This window comes from Mya arenaria, chromosome 17, assembly GCF_026914265.1.
Source record: "Mya arenaria isolate MELC-2E11 chromosome 17, ASM2691426v1".
NCBI lineage: Eukaryota > Metazoa > Mollusca > Bivalvia > Myida > Myidae > Mya > Mya arenaria.
In genome coordinates this window covers 49,661,158-49,680,975 of record NC_069138.1, presented here as the reverse complement: position 1 = coordinate 49,680,975, position 19,818 = coordinate 49,661,158, and the positions used below count along the sequence as shown (strand labels likewise).

At 36.0% G+C, this 19,818-nt stretch overlaps 1 protein-coding gene across 1 annotated transcript; it reads right to left on the bottom strand.

Moving 5' to 3' along the window:
• Window positions 1-1,154: 1,154 nt before the first annotated feature.
• LOC128224400 (DBH-like monooxygenase protein 1 homolog) lies at window positions 1,155-19,201 on the bottom strand. Its single transcript, XM_052934225.1, has 11 exons — window positions 19,112-19,201; window positions 10,861-11,053; window positions 10,440-10,572; window positions 9,973-10,074; window positions 8,326-8,505; window positions 6,842-7,008; window positions 5,475-5,718; window positions 5,004-5,100; window positions 4,113-4,276; window positions 3,342-3,435; window positions 1,155-2,462 (listed from the first exon to the last, which is right to left on the bottom strand). Exons 1-11 carry the CDS (start codon window positions 19,132-19,134, stop codon window positions 2,126-2,128), a joined length of 1,734 nt encoding a protein of 577 aa, XP_052790185.1. The 5' UTR covers window positions 19,135-19,201; the 3' UTR covers window positions 1,155-2,125.
• Between the last annotated feature and the right edge of the window lie 617 nt (window positions 19,202-19,818).

The window sequence follows — 19,818 nt, the reverse complement described above, 5'->3', positions numbered from 1 at the left end:
ATAAGTTTAGCGAAAAGAGCAAAATGATCTTATAAATCCTGCAGCAATTTAAAACAGTCGAATGATTGCTTGCTTTAGTGAAAAAAATGTTGTTGTTGATTGAATTGAACGAAACTCATCCCAATTTAAAAAGGCATGATTAAGTACATTTTGAAGACAGGGTATAAACATAGGAATGATGAAGGACAGGATTTTTGATACCTGATGAATGGTTACAATTTGGTCAGAATCAAGATGAAAGCGATATCAATCATCTGCCATTCAGCTGCCTACGGAATGCGAACGTTTGTTTAAAGGAAGACTTGGATAAGCCTTTTTGTTATTGCTTAGATTATGTTTAAAAACTGACAAAGCTGGTATATTGAATGATGGAGAGGGCATTTAACAAGGTTATTGCTGATGGACGGAATGAAATTGCGCATTTAATTTCCGGAGATAGTATGACGTCATATAGCCGATACGTGGAGGAATCATGAACGATAGACGTTGTGGTGGTGCATTTTTATAGAATAGTGTGCTGTTGGTGAATGGTGACAAGCTATATATATATTTTTTTTCCGGATCTTTATGCTGTACTTATGATACAAATATGAAGGATAAAACAAATCAGCAATCAATTAAATTCAACTTGGACAAGTTGCCTGCAGGTTATCTTTTGGCAACTTTTGGATAAATAATGACCAATTGTCCAAAACCACATACAACAGTTAGAGTCAGTTGGCTGCATCTTTACTATTTTTGTGTCTTTCCCGTATGTAAAATAAACACACCTGCCATTCGAGCGCACTAGCGACATGATTTTTTATGAACAAAGTATAATTTCAAACATAACGATATTAAAAGTGACATCGAACCAGACCATACAACTGATATATTCAGGTAAAAGGTAACGTATATTTCAGAGACAAAATTTTTCATAAGGGTGGAAACACACGTGTGGAAATTGTTTTAAAGGTCCATAAGAAACGAACCTATACAACCGTATTACTATTTTTGTGGCGTGTATCATTTTTTCAGTTTCTTGCAGGCCTTAGCATTATGTCGTTAAAAGTATTCGTTGTTTAAAATTTGAATACTGGACGTGTGCATGTAGTTTCCATCATATTATTAAAAAAACATATGCTTCATGTGAAATTAATACTGAAAGCTAAAGGAGAACGTTTATTGAAAGAAACAGAAATGATTGAATCACAGCTGGAGTTGTTGACTCTTAATAACATACCGTATAAACTCGTACTAAAGATACAACTACTTTATGAAATACATAGCAGGCATGTAAAGTAAAACATTCTTATATCCAAAGCAAAACACGATTTTTTTTAAATAAAATTGCATTTTTTTGCAGAACGTAGGAATTGCACTGAAAACAGAATATAAAGTCAATAATGAAAAAGGTACAGTACATGTGTTCAAACAAATCTACTAATGGGAGTCCAATTTTACACAAAACAAATAGATTGATTTGACTTGATTTTACAATCAACTAAAAGCACACTTTGTTATATGTTTATGTAGGAAATAAGTTTCTAAATACCCCAAATATAATAGTTCAGAAACTGAATTCCTGAAGCTAAAAAGCTAAACCAAGACTACTTCAAATGCACATATATCTGTCTCTTGAATTAAAATAGATTGAAATTTTTTAGATTTGAGCAACCAGTCAAAACGGAATAATATACGTCATCTCATACGACTCTTAACTGTGATATAATTGAATAGTTTTTATTGCTACAACACTTATTTACATTTACGGAGGCAAACGAAAGGTAGTGTTTGGAATAAGGAGTTCAAATAAAAATCATACTATATTTTACTATCCTCTTGCTGTATGGAAAGCATACATGTACATATATTTAACAAAGTAAAAAATAATAATTTTCTTTTGACGCCTGAATTATGTTTCTAAAATTCAGGACGAATATACGCTACCAAATAATATTGCAATATTTAATGTGTTTACAATGATACGTAGCATAACCAATCAACGTCCTTATTTTTTTTCATCTACATTCATTGCCAAATTTTGTGTAATAACGTGTAATCGTGGTGATATTTATGTACTGTTGCGTTATTAGAATTACATAATCAGTAAGCTTACTCGGGATAAAATATACACAAAACATCATCAAAATAACAATGAAAGGGCAGCAACTGCGAATATAAAATGCGTCGAGGCCAGGCGGTTCTCGGCAGAAGATATGGACCCATCAATGTTTCCATTTGGTCGGTATCTTTCCTCCCACAACTCCATATCGCACGAATCAATAGCAGCAAAGAAGGATATGACTTCGTTTCTTGTGGATTCATCCCTTAGGTACCAAGTTCTCAACAAGTCTCCTACGTCACCGATGAAGCAGGGTTGTTGCTTAAGGCTTCTAACGTAATCAAGACATTCCTCCCGGCAAACAAATGGTGTGCATTTTTCTGAGACTGCTTCGTACATGGCCACAGTGTCGGGGTCTCTGTAATTAAAAGGATAATACCTTGTATTAGGTTATCATGTACGAATGATTAGCGTATTTCAACATTTTGACATCCATGACTACGTTTGAATATTTAAACATTGACATTCTGTTTGAAAATGAAAGACGGGAGCTTCTGATTTCGTTTCTTTTAAGAATCCGCACCAAGATTGGTATTTGGTGTCCAAGTATGTTCTCACTTTCATTATAAAATTAAAAAGTTAATCTATTAAATTTTAAATAATTCAGCACTGGTTATTCGTCTAAGATGTTTAAGCTAAAATGAACAACGTTTTTATGTGTTGTAAAGGTCTTTGTATTTGTATTTTGAACCAATTGATTTGATACGCTAAGAAAGTTGAAAATATTAAAAGAATTCAATGTCGTATGCTAAGAAAGATGAAAATATCACACTCTGTGCAAAACGTGTAAAGTTAACTAGCGCAGCATAAGCTTTGCAATTTAAAAATAACAATGTCGGATTGCGTTTACAGTAGGAAGGTGAAGCTCATCGTACGATACTGCATAACATTTAATTCTAGAAAATGCTTTCGGATTTAGGATGACTTATACTTTGTGATTTGCGAGTTGGGTCGTACCTTAATCAACCACATTTTTGTATCGTTACTGTTTTTTTTTCTATTTTTACTTGTTAAGTTAGTATTCTGCTTAAAACTTCCATAACATAGATTTCCAGCCCTCGCACATCTTTAAGAAGCTTTAGAAGATGGTCAGGAAATCATGCATTATTTCCTTTTTGACAAACTATTTACATATTTTTTCCATACTGATAGAAAACTTAAAAATAGTATTAATATGTATGTGTATACGAGGGACGGCATGCTATCCTAACATATGTTGGTTCAATTAATTACTTACACTGGGTTGGAAATTTTATCAAAATCACACCCTCTCCTGACATTTCCGTTCATCCACATTTCACAATGATCAAGTCCCTTCATTGATACACACGCTGAAATAAATACAGGAAGCTACATCTTTCTAATTAATTTCTGTTAACATGGAATACAGTTGGAAGCTGGTATTAGTCACATTCGAATCCAAATTTTGATTACTGGCGACATTCTGAAAGGCTATGAAAACGAGCACCAGCATGTTATTATGCGCCCGACTAATATACACTGGATGTAGAATTATGCTCATATTCGAAATGTTTTAAACATCAAACCATTCATGTTAACCCTTTTGTCAAGAGAGAATTCATAATATCCGTTAGCCTAAAGCCACATTTTTGTAGACCGTTATCAATTTGCAATGTAAACATTAACCCCGTGCATAGAAAACAAGAGAACATAATAATTGATAATAAATAGCAACAATGTACTAAAGAAAATCGTGTAACCCAAATATCTACTTTGACATTGTTTACGGCAGCTTGGATAAAAATCAAATTACAAACGGACACCTTTGGCTTCGTGCATAGAAGTGACGAATATGAAAAGAGAATTAGTTTCATCTAAATTCCTAACAAAAATATGAACTGTCAATAGCAAGGACAAGCTCAGCAGTCAAAAAGATACTTCTGATATTGTTGACATGAATATGAAGCAAAAGACTACAAACGCACCATAGCGTAAGTATGGACCTATTGAGCTAATTGTAAACTGTCTTGCAACATACACTACTCACATTCTGACCGAAAGTTTTCCTTAGGGTAGTAGATAAGGAAAGCAAAACACATTTCTTCTTGCGTCCCTTCGCCATAGTTGACTGTTTTTGTTTTGTCAAGCGATTGCCATACACATGTTGTGTGGAGTTCGTCTCCTGGTCGAACGGTTATAGGATCCTCATATCTGTAAAAATAGGATATATTGGTACTGCGTTCGCACACATGCTATATAGCCTTGTTTCAAGTTTAATATAACAATCTTACTCCATATGTTTGTAAACATTGTAACTTGAAACAACCATTGGTAATATTTGCAAGTTCCATTCTAATTTTGTTTTTATGATTAAGATTTATTAGAATAAAGTAATTCATTTTCTATTGAAATCATCAGAGGAAGACTTAAAACTTTAAAACGTTCGTCTCTTTCTGCATTTAATATAAAATGACGTCACAAGATAAAGCAAACTATGACGTCGAATAACCGGGTGTGACGTCATCATTTATGAGGAAAATGATAAAGAAAACTTTGTTATAAGATTTGTGTTTATGTTGTGATTCTTACTGGATATCTTGGCAGATTATATATACTTATGTCATTTATCACATATACCATAGTATAAATAAATCGCATTTAAATAGGTAGGTTTTTCGGGAGAAAAAAACAGTACTTCTGTTCTTTTGGGGTGAGGTCCAGGGCAACTATTGATGTGAGAGCAATCTCGCCGTATCAACGATTGTCTAGATATGTAATCCAAATATACGAATATCGTTTATGATAAATATCAGAATATTTTGAAAAAGAACGAAGACTGTTTTCATCTTCAAAGTTTAATATTCCATCGGGAACGCTAGGCTAAGATTCGTATTAAAAACAACGTATTTTTAAATAAACCTGTACGCATTGAACTCACTCATAAAACACAGGACTGTTGTAGTCATAGTGGTCATCTTTTGCTAGGTACTGTATACGCCGTCCATTTCGATTCAGCTCCGTGATTTGGGCCTTTCCTGGAGTAAAACAAACCTTATTATAGACGTCAAGTTTTTCAAATTATGTTTGATTACAAACCAAACAAGCTTTAAGAGCATTTAAACAAAGCTGTTTCAATGAACAACTATTAACAGTGAACGCTTAACCTCACACTTGACCAACGACTTATCAATCGTGCTATATTTGTTTAATACTTTTACATTAACGCTTAAAATGAGCCAGTTTCAATATAAAGGTAATGAGGTTTATACTACTTTGAGTACTCGACGACCGAATTCAAAAATCAGCTTTTTAAATGTTCAAAAGAAGTTTCGTTATACATTGGAAGAAATTTATATACCAAATACGATAGCTCTTAACAGAAAATTGGACAAACAAATGGTATACTTACCCATCGTATGCATGTGGTTAAGAGCCAATGTGACCTGTACATCTCCCGTCATGATCTGATTGGTACAATTGCCAGGACAGGTGCCCTCTTCCACGTGTCCCATTTTACCCGGCGGAATGGCGATGTCACTCTGACCAATCGTTAACACACCAGCATTGTAAGGGCGGAGATTTGGAGTGAGGTATAGTTCGTAGCCAGAACTATCTGTATAACTGTCGACGAGGGAGGGGTTGTTCCAATGAAACTGAAATGGGAATATATGTATCAATTTGATGGGAGTTGTTTCATTCAAATCTTATTGTAGATAACTGTACGTTCAATGGTGTAGATTTGGTTCTAGTGAGTTTGAGATATATTTCTTATCTGGTATTGAGACAGTTTTTGTTTTCATATAAATGCTACAATCGCCTGCATGCACGTAGTAGCCACAAAACACAAAACAATAATCATTTTAAGGGTTCTTTATATCATGTAGTTATGTACGATATTAAATTAATTAATCAGTTTATATGTTATGTTTTGAGTTATCCCCCCCCATTCTTTTCAAGTTGATGAGTGCTCTGATGAGGATTATTGGAATGTGATATGTTCGTCGTGGCCCACCTGATTTATTTTAATTTAGTAATTATTTATAAATGATGGAACAAGTGTGAGGTTACATATTTCAGAAGAAAAATGCACAACACTTGTCCTTCGGGATATTTGGATACATCCTAGTGATTCTTGAAAACAGAATACTGTTAAAAAATTTGCAAGTAGTACACGGCCTATAAATTAACAATTTCAATCGGAATGATGCTACCACTTTCAAATTCCACTTTATAGATAAATTGAATGTGTATTTGTGCTGCTAATTGTTTTTATGACGTTGTGTTTGTCTTGTTCTATGCGGCCTTCATCCAAGAACTAGGCCACGTATGTGACTGTTTGGCATGGCAAGTATTTTCCACTGTATTATAACATATATTGGTTGATTCGACTGCTTAATATATTATTTTGCGTTATAATAAGTCACCATCAATTAAATGAAATGAGACATGGAGAATAAACAATGTTAATTATGATTTCAAACGTCTGGCTACTTGCTTGTTGGGGGAAGGTATCTGTATACAATTAAAAATACATAACAGTTATAATGACAATAAAATATCAGTTTCGATTTAATTTATAGCAATGGTAGATCTATGCACTCTGTTCCGTAGTCCCCTTGTTACGACGTTGTGATGTATTTCTCAATTGGCACTGCTGTACTTGATTACATGTAATGTGTACACTTACGGATATGAATGATATGATCAGATTCTAGCTAGACCCTAGAGATTGTTTTCTCGCGGATAATACAATACGTTGGCAGTAAAACACCATACCTCCATCACAGCATACTTCAGTCCCTTTTCTCCAGCAACCTGGAATCCCATGTTTTCATTGAAACATATCCCAGGGCTACCTGCTGCCCATAAACTTATCATCTCCCGACACGATTGCATTTCCCCCTGACAGTTCCATGGTTTGTTGAGCTCTCTTGGTGCTGTGTCTGTAACACATATGTTAGCAATACACTTCTCATGTTTTTTCAAACTTTAGGTTTGTAAATAATTGACCTAGTTTTAAAGACTTCTGCCCCGACATGCTCCTTTACCTTAAAGTAATGAAAGAAAAATGATCAAGATTTTCAGCAATTCATTTAATAACGTTCTGTGCAAACGATTTTTATGCTGTTTGAGGTTTGAAGCTTCTACGGTACGTAATCGCGAATTGAGTGCCTGCATTATAACCTGATACTAACGCTTTCCCCGATAATTGCTATGGATACAAAGGGAACTGACATCGCGCCGAGCCATCCAGATACAAATATGCAACTGGTAAAATTTACTAGTCCTTGACTTTGATTTTGCTAAATATAGAATGTATTCATCGAAGGTGAACGTAATCCGATTAAGTGTCCTATCAATGAGTAACTTATCTCATTGTCACTATAAGTCTAGTGAAAGGGACTGAAAAGAGAGAATAACAAGTTAGTGAGTTAGCAACTCCGTAGCATTTAAAACGTTACAAAGAGAGGCAAGAAGGAGTTTTATAATTTCCTACGCAGTGATCTCCCCTGACAATCAGAATAGAACTCTCCCATTATAACTTGAAATCAGCTGTACAATACTTCTTTTTTAAAAGAATGGTTTATTTTATTGCTTAGATAGTTTAATATCATTTTGATTATTAAAGGTAAATGGAGGTTAGGGCACGAAAACAAATCAAAGATAATTAATAATCTTTTAATATGAGTCACGTGATATCTATTCATGGACACATGATACAAGTTCTACCAAAGCTAGATACATCATTTCATATTATGTCACGTATTTAGTTTTCGTTCGCAACAAGGTTAACATAATATAAAACTAGTATTTGCGAAAAGTAATTCAATATTAAGATAATTTTGAAATGCACTGTTTGATTTTCCATCGATCATATGCTGACCCCTCCTGGATCAATATGTATAGGCGATAGCCAACAAAGATGTTATTTAACATTGACAAACAAACCGCAGTCACTCTTAAACAGACCTCGTAATGTTTGATTGAATTGCCACAGACGACTGATTTAGTTACAATTATTCTGCACTCAAAATAAGGATATTTTTTCAGTTCGGAAGCATGGGTTTTACCAAAGTATTAACTGCAGCCAAATACACTTTTCTTCTAATTTCACTTGCATAGATTGCAAAAAATGTTTATAAAAGTGATGATTATTTATTTCTGTATACATGTAAGAAATAAGAAATCAATGCCAATGAATAAGCACGTCAGAATGTTATGGTCCTGTATGGAAAACATTTGGGAGTAACAATAATTACCCATTCCAGAACATCCGTAGACGATGATGTGGTGCATGACCTCCCTGTTGTCGATGATTGGGTTAGAGGCGATCAGATGGTAGGGCTTATCCGATGGAAGCTCAAAGGCCATACACATGTATGTGGTTTCCTGGGCAGGGACTGGCGTTTCTGGGTAGCGTATGTCCATTTTGACGGTGTCTAAATAATAATTGTTTTTGTTTTGCAATTCGTAGCATGTCGATGCATTTTAAAGACTTAATCTATATTGCAGTTGCATACCTCTTTTTCAACTTTTTACACCTTAACTTCTATACCTAATGAACTTCATTTCGGCTTTTGCGATTATCATCCGATGAACGCAACATCTTCCGGTATGTTCGGATCGTGAGTCATCGAATAACAATATGAATGTAAATAAAAAAAGAAAATCTTGTAATTGTTTGTTTTGTGTCAGCAGGCCCCGAAGAACTTAAATCAACATGTTGAATTGAAGTATTTTTTACATTTTTTGAATAAATTAATGAACTATTAGTGTAAATATAAGTAATGAATTGCGTAACTGATGTCATTATCTGGGATATAAACGCAATTGGACTGGTTAAAGAACGCGTTGGGTCCACACACGATAACATGCCAAATTGCCCCGATAATGACACCAATCCCGCAAGTCATTCCTTAAAAACAAATTTAAGTTGGCAACACTTCTCAGGATTCGATATATTTATTTCTCAATGGTCATATAGAAAAACTTATAAATATAATAACATTATGACAGAACCAATAAACATTTGTAAGACACAATACAAAACATACAAGATAAAAGCAAGTGCCACGCCCTTCATGAAATTCAGTAAATACAATTAAGCAGGTTATCTCTAATTACAGCTTTTCGGATTAAATACAAATAAATACTAATATGAATGTAATAAAGAAATACACTCACCAGACTGTGAAACAGTACACTATTAAATATGAATATATAAAGTTTTGTAACAATATAGAAATGACTTTAAAAGAGAAGCGGACATCGCAGTCCGACTTCTAGAAAACAAGTGATAGCCAAAATGAAGGAAATTAGTAAGGGCGGTGAGATAAAAATAGGAGAGCCAATGAAACTGTAAGTTAAATACAAATATACCCGTTTGACCACTTTCATAACCTCATACACTCATTTACATAAACATGAGAATCACATGGACAAACAAGTGACAATAACAAACAGGACAGTTGGGGTGGAGTTATAGTTGAAATTGGCATATTCTACATAAGTGAGAGGTTTTATAAATTGGTTGATTGTTCATATGATTTCAAAATATAATATCCGTAGAAGTAACAAATGCATGTTGATCCGCATCTGGGTCTATTAAACAGTTGCATAAAACTGTTCCTACAAAATAACTTGACCTTCTGTTTAGATTGGAGGGCAGTCAAACTATCCACTCTATCCATAGACTACAAACGACTACATAGAATCCCTGCACACTTGCTACCTCTTTAGGCTCACATACCACAGGTGGAAAATACAACTAAACTCTACCTTCTGTGTGTATGAGAGGGCGATCAAACTCTCCGTTATTTTCGCAATATACAAACTAGTTCTTCCCCGCACATGTGCTACCTCTATAGGCTCACACACCCCTGGTGAAAACAACAACTAAACTCTACCTTCTGTGTGTATGGGAGGGCAGTCAAACTCTCCGGTATTTCCACAGTCTACAAACGAGTTTCTCCCTGCACACGTGCTACTGCCCAATGGCTCACATACACCTGAAGATAATAACAACTTAGCGTACAGGTCGAGCCTCAAGAAACAAGAAGCATATAAGTTTGTAATTTTAACAATTAATGTAGGAACACACATTTAAAAACCAAGAGCTGAAACAGACATAAAATTGTTCTTAAATTGTTTCATGATTTTAATAGTCAAATACGTCGTCTTCGTGTTATTAAAAAATGATTGAAAAATTTTGATAATTACACTAAATTTAAAATAGGACGATATTGATTTGTGGATATCGCTGTGATGTGATGTAATGTTATTCCAAAATATTGATCTCAAATAAAAAACAAAACAAATTATACCGTAGAAACGTATCACTTGTTATTATGGGGTACCGTCCCTAAGGTTTTACCTGGGTGTGAAAGACCGGAAGTGACTGCTGGGGCCTGTCCTTGGCTCCATATACAGTCAGGATCTCCCAGCTCTTCTCCGTTCGTCCGTCCATCTCCATCTGAATCCATTCTGCAGATTGTAGAGTCCCAAACCTATACGAATATGAACAAAGAAAGAACTTTCAGGGATATAAGATATCAAATGCTCTAATGTTGGAACATGTACATGGTTCAGTAGTAACGCATTATGTTATATTACACAATATTGTGGGGTTTTTTTTGTCGTGGGATAGATTGGAGTACTCAGAAAAATCCACTGGTCCGGCTAAAAATGTTATTTTGACTTTTCAATATAAACATTTACATCAGAGGTTTCATTGTGATTGTGTATATAATCCTAGCTCAGACTACTTTTTACGTATAATACATATTGATATTTACCTTCCCGTTTGCATCAAAGTCCCTTCCAAAGGGGTTTCTAACCCCTCCTCCCGCCTGGTTCTCGTGTCCGACCCCTTCCCACATTCGAGAAGAGTCGCACGGATGAGGTACACTGTCACCATTCGGGAGTTTTGTTTGAAAACTAGGGTAGGCATGCGCAGAGGAGAGCACCATGCAAACCGCAGGTAACCACCTGCAATGTAGAAGTAATGAGTATTAGTGGACAGTAACACTTCCTTGTTTTGAGCATTATACCTTTGAAATAAACTATCAAGATTACTATGTATTGCATGCTATTCAGTGGTTTATTAAAAACTGGTAAATTGTCTTGATAAACGTAACGTTGGAATAGTGAGTTTAAAGTCATATAACATACTTGTTTCAATCATTTTAACTGAATCGCTCACACTATTTTATAGATACAAACGATTGCATGTTTTCCTCTTTAGCATTACTTGGCTTCAATAAGTCGCGATTTTCATATTAAAATAAATATTTATCAAATTCGATGTATAATAAGAGTGAATAAAAATAGGAGTGTCTGTTTCAGTTTTAAGCACAATTATCCTCTGTATATGTTTCCCTTTTTCCATGCTATCTTAGCTTGTGGTTTACTGGAATGATATAGTGGAGTGTAAAATGTTTGATGAATTACAACATTTGATTCAGGTATTGATGAATTTAACGTTTGTAACACTATAAACATCTTAAACATGTTAAAAAATGTTTCTCATGGTTTTGTGAAAACAACAATGACGTCATTTCCGACATAAAATCACTATTTATCAATCTTGAACAAGATTTGTGACATGTTTGTTTTAGAGCTCATGGAGACAACGGAGCGACTACAAAATTTATTTTCTGAAAATGGCAACTGATGAACCTTCATTTTATTAATACATTTTGGTGTTCAATGCCTTGCCCATCTAGTATAATAATGAGCAAATTGACATCTTACTTAAACATTTAGCTCAGTGCTTCATCTATGTTTTTCAAAATAGTGTAATCGCGGCGTCTATGTAAAACATGATAAAAAATTATAAAATCTTCACCTATGTTTGGGAGATATATGGTTTCCTACATGTACTTTGAACAATACTTGAACATTTTACCGCATGACTTACGATTTTATATTACTAGATTAAGTGTCTGTTCATTCATTAATAATCCACACCGGTAGATATGCAAATAACAACATTCCTAAGAATGAACGTTATTGTACTTTTTGTTATTTCAAATGATCTAGAAGATGAATTTCATTTCATATTAATATGTCCTTGTTATAATGCCATCAGAAGGAAACACATTAAAAAATATTTTTATGTCAGACCAACCATGTACAAATCTATAGAACTGCTTAAGTCAGACAACAAAAATACTGTATTTAAATTATCCAAATATATAAAAGAAGCTCTTAAACATAGAACTTCCATTACATATAGTGATTAGTTTATATCAGCTCATCCTCATGTTTTATCATTTGCATATTATTTTTATTATTTTTTTCACGTATGACAATTATTCATAACTACATATAGACATTGCCTGTATCGAATCTGTATTATGTGACTTGTTGAATTCACGTTATATAAATGCATTTATATTCTACGACTATGTACCTTATTGGTAAACGTCGAATAAAATTCTGTTCTGTTCTGTTCTGTTCTGTATCAAATGACATTTATTAGCATTGGACTGCTAAGTAATGGGTAACAGAACAGAACATTTATTTTTAATCTAAAGGATTTTGTTTTCAATGCATTATATAATATTAGCACATATTAAGTAATGTCTTCTTTTATTTAAACACGTATAACAATGAGGTAATTATCTCTGTTCAGACGTTAGAGTAGATGGTAATAAAACTTGCCAGGGGGAGTACGAATGATTTAATTAAGATTAAAGGATAAAATGCGGCAACACGAAAATCATACAAAGACATTCTTAAAGGCACACAAGCTGTTATTTGTTAATTTGATGTAATGAAATATCTAATATATTGATTCTTTGGTGAAAATATCTCAAAGTAAGTTTGTAACATGATATCAATTTCATTAATATATTCATTACAAAGAAAAAGAGAAAACAAAAATAATAAAAATGCTACGTATACGAGAATCAAACCAGCGCCTTCACAGTTCGCATGTGAGACCGTAGCCACTAAACCACAGTGGCAGAAGATTGCGTAAGATTTTATGAACAGAACAGAACATGAGGTTTTATGAAAATATAAACTTCTGAAAGAATTTGTAAATATAGGAGCAAGAGTTATTTGTATTCAAAGGTTAATCCCTGTTTGTGTTTATGTTTTGTAGATCGCTTTGGGGCAAAGTTCTCCATTTTGTCGACATGATTAACTAGAAGTCAGAAAGTTAATCGAAATTATTTAAAAAGCACAATGCAACCAGCAAGCTATTTCTGTTTTCGAAAATATTAACAATTACACATACCAAATTGAGTGCAAGCTGTTAAACGAGTTTAAAATTCATCTACGCTTCTTTGTTTGAGTACACAAACGCCTAAGTAAAGTTTGAAGGCTTTATATCAATATTTCTACTCCTATTCAAATTTGGTTAAGGCGTTGTGAAATAGCTTTAATTCAGTTATTTGGCAAATATTAACTTTATTTCACTGTTAAATATATATATACCACAGGAACGTTTTTGAAAATATATAAAAATAAATCAGATAATTTAATTGTCTGCAATGTCAATTTAAATGATACTTTATCATCTGATCATGTCGCTGCATTTTCTATCAAAACACCACATTCTTAAGTGTTTTAAAAGGGTACTTATTCTGTCTTTCGGCAAGTTTTCATATTATCAGACCATGCAAATGTCAATGTTTAAATTTAATTGCGTATTTTCCGTGAAGCATGACCGGTTGGAGTTAACATATTAATGTATAGTCCTTTCGTCCGACCTTTAATGTCCTTGAAAGTACACTTGATTTTGACCCATGGGAATTGTGCAAAATATTGCCAAACAAACTGTGAAACCGGCGATAGCGCTTTGTCATCAAAAAGGCCTAAGGCTTATATTTATATAATGTAGGCAGTAATGAAAACCAAAGTCTTGCGTAAATAATTGAATAATTTAAGGAGGTAACCTTTATGTGCCGATTTAACGACAAAGCAACAAGTTGAATGTTTTGGAGGCGAAGTGGGTTTTCACGAAAGTTGAAAGACGATAACTGATTTATCGCCATTATTGTACCTGAATTTTTTTATTTCTCAAATTTTAAATACATGAAACAAAATAAATATATAAATAAGGATTTAATAATATTTTTCGAGCGTATGTATATACGCTAGGGTGCGATTTGCGAACTTCCCAAAACCTAATTAATCTCCAAACGGTATGAAGTCCCATACGAATATTTTTCAATTAATAATCGACTTGTTGAAATAAAATTAAACTATGCCATTGCCAAATAACGTTCCAGAAGTGTCCCTACAAACGTAGCCTGATGGTCACAATCGTTGCATCAGTACTGGTTTTACGTGCTAATGATTTGAATCCTTTATTTTTAAACGATGTGTTCAATACTTTTACAGTTTTGCAATACATAGATCTAGTGAATACAAAAAAAAACAACATAAAAAGAAATATTTCAAAGAAGGGAAGCTTAAATGATACTCGGACCATGAACATGCAAGCCTTATAAACAAGAGACTACAACTAAGACCACTAAGCATTGGTTCTAACAGTGTATTATTATATGTACTTGAAGTTAGCGGCCTAGCGGCCTAGCGACGTGAAGTTAGCGGCCTAGCGGTCGAACGACGTAAAGTAAGCGGCCTAGCAACATGAAGTAATTGGCCTAGCGGCCTAGCTACGTGAAGTTAGCGGACTAGCGACCAAGTGACGTGAAGTAAGCGACCTAAAGGCCTAGCGACGTGAAGTAAGCGGCCTAGCGACATAGTGCCGTGAAGTTAGCGGCCTAGCGGCCTGGCGACGTGAAGTAAGCGACCTAGCGGCGTGAAGTGTGTGGCCTCGTGGCGTATTGTCTGTGGCCTAGCTGCCTAGCGACGTGAAGTTAGCGGCCTAGTGGCATGTAGTTTGTTAACTAGGCCGCAAACTTCACGTACATAATTATTATTGTTATTTTGAAAGTGATTTTCTAAACTTTGATTTTTTTTGCCCATTTGAGACAGCAGTCTGCCAACTCTAGCATGAAATGCGGAAAAATGGTTGTACAATATTAGATTAAGCTGATTTAAGTAATCAATTGTCATACAGCTGCGTTAATCTTATAAATACTTAAGTTGATAAATCTTCAGCGAGTAAGGTGCTATTTGTTTAACGTTCTAATTTTAATATTCTTTACATTTATTTAATTCTGAATTGGTTTCCTGTTCATGCTGTTCACACTCTGATTCAATCGACTGATTAATAATGGTGTTTAGCTTAGACATATTCTTTTGACAACTTCTAATAAAATCTAGTGAGATAAGTAATTACAGTATAGGGTGTATGCTGGTCTTGTGTTGTGTGGGAAATGGGGAGCGATAGGGTGGTTTTGTGTTGTGTGGTAAACCGGGCGTGATAGTGTAGTCTTGTGTTGTGTGGTAAACCGGGCTCGATAGTGTGGTCTTGTGTTGTGTGGTAAACCGGGCGTGATAGTGTAGTCTTGTGTTGTGTGGTAAACCGGGCTCGATAGTGTGGTCTTGTGTTGTGTGGTAAACCGGGCGAGATAGTGTAGTCTTGTGTTGTGTGGTAAACCGGGCGTGATAGTGTAGTCTTGTGTTGTGTGGTAAACCGGGCGAGATAGTGTGGTCTTGTGTTGTGTGGTAAACCGGGCGATATAGTGTGGTCATGTGTTGTGTGGTAAACCGGGCGTGAAAGTATGGTCTTGTGTTGTGTGGTAAACCGGGCGAGATAGTGTAGTCTTGTGTTGTGAGGTAAACCGGGCGTGATAATGTAGTCTTGTGTTGTGTGGTAAACCGGGCGTGATAGTGTAGTCTTGTGTTGTGTGGTAAACCGGGCGTGATAGTGTAGTCTTGTGTTGTGTGGTAAACCGGGCATGATAGTGTGGTCTTGTGTTGTGTGGTAAACCGGGCGTGATAGTGTAGTCTTGTGTTGTGTGGTAATCCGGGCGAGATAGTGTGGTCTTGTGTTATATGGTTAACCGGGCGTGATAATGTAGTCTTGTGTTGTGTGGTAAACCGGGTGAGATAGTATGGTCTTTGTTGTGTGGTAAACCGGGCGAGATAGGGTGGTTTTGCGTTGAGTTGTAAACCGGGCGTGATTGTATGGTCTTGTGTTGTGTGGTAAACCGGGCGAGATAGTGTGGTCCTGTGTTGTGTGGTAAACCGGGCTCGATAGTGTAGTCTTGTGTTGTGTGGTAAACCGGGCTCGATAGTGTGGTCTTGTGTTGTGTGGTAAACCGGGCTCGATAGTGTGGTCTTGTGTTGTGTGGTAAACCGGGCATGATAGTGAAGTCTTGTGTTGTGTGGTAAACCGGGCGAGATAGTGTGGTCTTGTGTTGTGTGGTAAACCGGGCGAGATAGTGTAGTCTTGTGTTGTGTGGTAAACCGGGCATGATAGTGTGGTCTTGTGTTGTGTGGTAAACCGGGCATGATAGTGTAGTCTTGTGTTGGGTTGTAAACCGGGCGTGATAGTGTAGTCTTGTGTTGTGTGGGAAACCGGGTGAGATAGTGTGGTCTTGTGCTGTGTGGTAAACCGGGCATGATAGTGTAGTCTTGTGTTGGGTTGTAAACCGGGCATGATAGTGTGGTCTTGTGTTGGGTTGTAATCCGGGCGAGATAGTGTGGTCTTGTGTTGGGTTGTAAACCGGGCATGATAGTGTGGTCTTGTGTTGTGTGGTAAACCGGGCGAGATAGTGTGGTCTTGTGTTGGGTTGTAAACCGGGCGAGATAGTGTAGTCTTGTGTTGTGTGGTAAACCGGGCATGATAGTGTGGTCTTGTGTTGTGTGGTAAACCGGGGGTGATAGTGTGGTCTTGTGTTGTATTGGTAACCGGGCGAGATAGTGGGGTCTTGTGTTGTGTGGTTAACCGGGCGTGATAGTGTAGTCTTGTATTGTGTGGTAAACCGGGCGAGATAGTGTGGTCTTGTGTTGTGTGGTAAACCGGGCTCGATAGTGTGGTCTTGTGTTGTGTGGTAAACCGAGCTCGATAGTATGGTCTTGTGTTGGGTTGGAAACCGGGCGAGATAGTGTAGTCTTGTGTTGGGTTGTAAACCGGGCGAGATAGTGTGGTCTTGTGTTGTGTGGTAAACCGGGCGTGATAGTGAAGTCTTGTGTTGTATTGGTAACCGGGCGAGATAGTGGGGTCTTGTGTTGTGTGGTAAACCGGGCGTGATAGTGTAGTCTTGTGTTGTGTGGTAAACCGGGCGAGATAGTGGGGTCTTGTGTTGTGTGGTAAACCGGGCATGATAGTGTGGTTTTGTGTTGTGTGGTAAACCGGGGGTGATAGTGTGGTCTTGTGTTGTATTGGTAACCGGGCGAGATAGTGGGGTCTTGTGTTGTGTGGTAAACCGGGCGTGATAGTGTAGTCTTGTATTGTGTGGTAAACCGGGCGAGATAATGTGGTCTTGTGTTGTGTGGTAAACCGGGCTCGATAGTGTGGTCTTGTGTTGTGTGGTAAACCGAGCTCGATAGTATGGTCTTGTGTTGGGTTGGAAACCGGGCGAGATAGTGTAGTCTTGTGTTGGGTTGTAAACCGGGCGAGATAGTGTGGTCTTGTGTAAACCGGGCGTGATAGTGTAGTGTAGTCTTGTGTTGTGTGGTAAACCGGGCGAGATAGTGTAGTCTTGTGTTGGGTTGTAAACCGGGCGAGATAGTATGGTCTTGTGTTGGGTTGGAAACCGGGCGAGATAGTGTAGTCTTGTGTTGGGTTGTAAACCGGGCGAGATAGTGTGGTCTTGTGTTGGGTTGTAAACCGGGCGTGATAGTGTAGTCTTGTGTTGTGTGGTAAACCGGGCGAGATAGTATGGTCTTTTGTTGTGTGGTTAACCGGGCGAGATAGTGTGGTCTTGTGTTGGGTTAAAAACCGAGATACTCGGATAAAACCCACTTGTACGCTATATTGTGACATCAGACAATTTTCACAAATATTAACAACGGCAAATGAACTTAGGTACGAGTTCGCAAACAAATGTGTGTGCGCTTATCACTGTGACAATGCTTTTAAACAATTTCTAGTCAAAATTTGATCATTATGTTGTAAAACAAGTTCCCCCTCCGGGATCCGAACCACCGAAAATAGTTATCCATGTTAAAATCACTACGTCAAGCATGTTTAACTATTAAAATGAAATTAAGAAACGATATATTCTTAATTATTGTAAAGCTATTTGAATTTGAACAAATCTTATGAATATTTGTATACAAAAAAGAAAACTTCGGAGGACTGTAAATATCAATTTCAAGTACGAAAATATTCGTTGATATTGTTTATTTCCTTTTTTTTCAGTGACACATTGAACACATACAGACGTACATATTTACAAATATATGGTGTCTGCCATAAGACGTTGTATTCATATGTATAGTGCCTTTTTGGTACATAATCGAAAACGAAACTAAAGTTACACAATAATAAAAGACAGCAATGTACTGTATATGGGCAATAGGCATTTAATGTACTTAAAAGCTGACACAATAGATACTAGTAAGTTAGTTAAGGCTATAAACTTTAGTTGTTTCGGATAACGTTTGCAATTTTGTCCCCCGATTGCGGTGAATGCGCTGCGATACAACTTGAATACACAACAAACAGTTTGCTAACGTGAGCATCCCCTTACCCTAGACTGAACACAGGGGCAGATTCGTGTTTCATGCAATTTTATGATCTCCTGACAGGATAATATTATTTGCCCTCCCTTGTATTTGGCTTAAATAAGTTACACTATCATGCTATTTCGTGTTTGTTTTTGCGATACATTTTAAGCTTAGTATGTTATAACTTAAGTACAAGTATAAGTAAACATTCAATTACTCCCGAAAAAATATAAAACCAACTTCCACACCCAGATTTGTGATATATTGCGATATCATCATTGCATCATTGCATATAATTCTAATCTCGTTGTTGTGTTTATAAATCTATAAAATGCAGTGCCAATTGTTCTTAAGACGTATATTAAAATACTTTTAAACATTTTATCACTAGTTAAAACCGTCGCGTTCTTCAGTCACAGGGAAAAAATGTACAAAAATCTGTATTTAAACTTAATAAAGTATTAGAGAGAGTAACAAAAAAAACATAAATACAATAGATCTAACCTTAGCAAGCGACGGTCACCCATATTGAATCTGTACGGTCCGCTATTACTTCGTCAACTGACAACAGGCTAATACAGGAGAACCTTTAAAGTAAACGCATTGTATTGTATACGGTTCAATACTTTCAGTTCAATATTTAGTTCAACCAGTGTTCTAAATATTCAAGATTTAGCAGGCACAAAACTTCTTTATATAAACGGGGGAAACGTTTGTTTGTTTACCAGCTTATTCATGTTCCATTCTATTTCAAAATATTTCTCATATGATGAAAAGTTCTTCAGGTCAAATTTTAAACCGGCGCAATCCTTACATATTATTCAAGGAGAGTTAATATTGTAGATGGGTTGTCCGGCATCTGCCGCCAGCAATTGCTTTAAACGACATTTGGTACTATTCAACTTGGTCAAATCACACATGAATTCTCGGTTTTTGTACAAAATAGTTTCCACTGAGATCCCTGGTTGCTATAACAAACAAAAGGAGCACTGCATTGTCTAGCAGTTCTCTATCAAGATTGTTTAAATGATTACCAAGGGGTTAAATTTGGCCACTTTCAGAGGGTCATTTTTCAATAATTTGTTAAAGGAAAGTGTTTTCAAACCTAAAAAAAGACAAAGAGGTTAAATTTGGCCACTTTCAGAGGGTCATTTTTCAATAATTTATTAAAGGAAAGTGTTTTCAAACCTAAAAAAAGACATAGAGGTAAG

Bases quoted from the DNA above. Each gene is read 5' to 3' on its own strand.
- LOC128224400 (XM_052934225.1), bottom strand. From the start codon at position 19,134: ATGGGTGACCGTCGCTTGCTAAG. The intron at 8,506-9,972 runs GTAGAGTTTAGT...ATTATTATTTAG, and splicing joins CCCTCCCATACACACAGAAG to ACACCGTCAAAATGGACATA. The intron at 2,463-3,341 runs GTAAGTAATTAA...TTTTAATTACAG, and splicing joins GATAAAATTTCCAACCCAGT to AGACCCCGACACTGTGGCCA.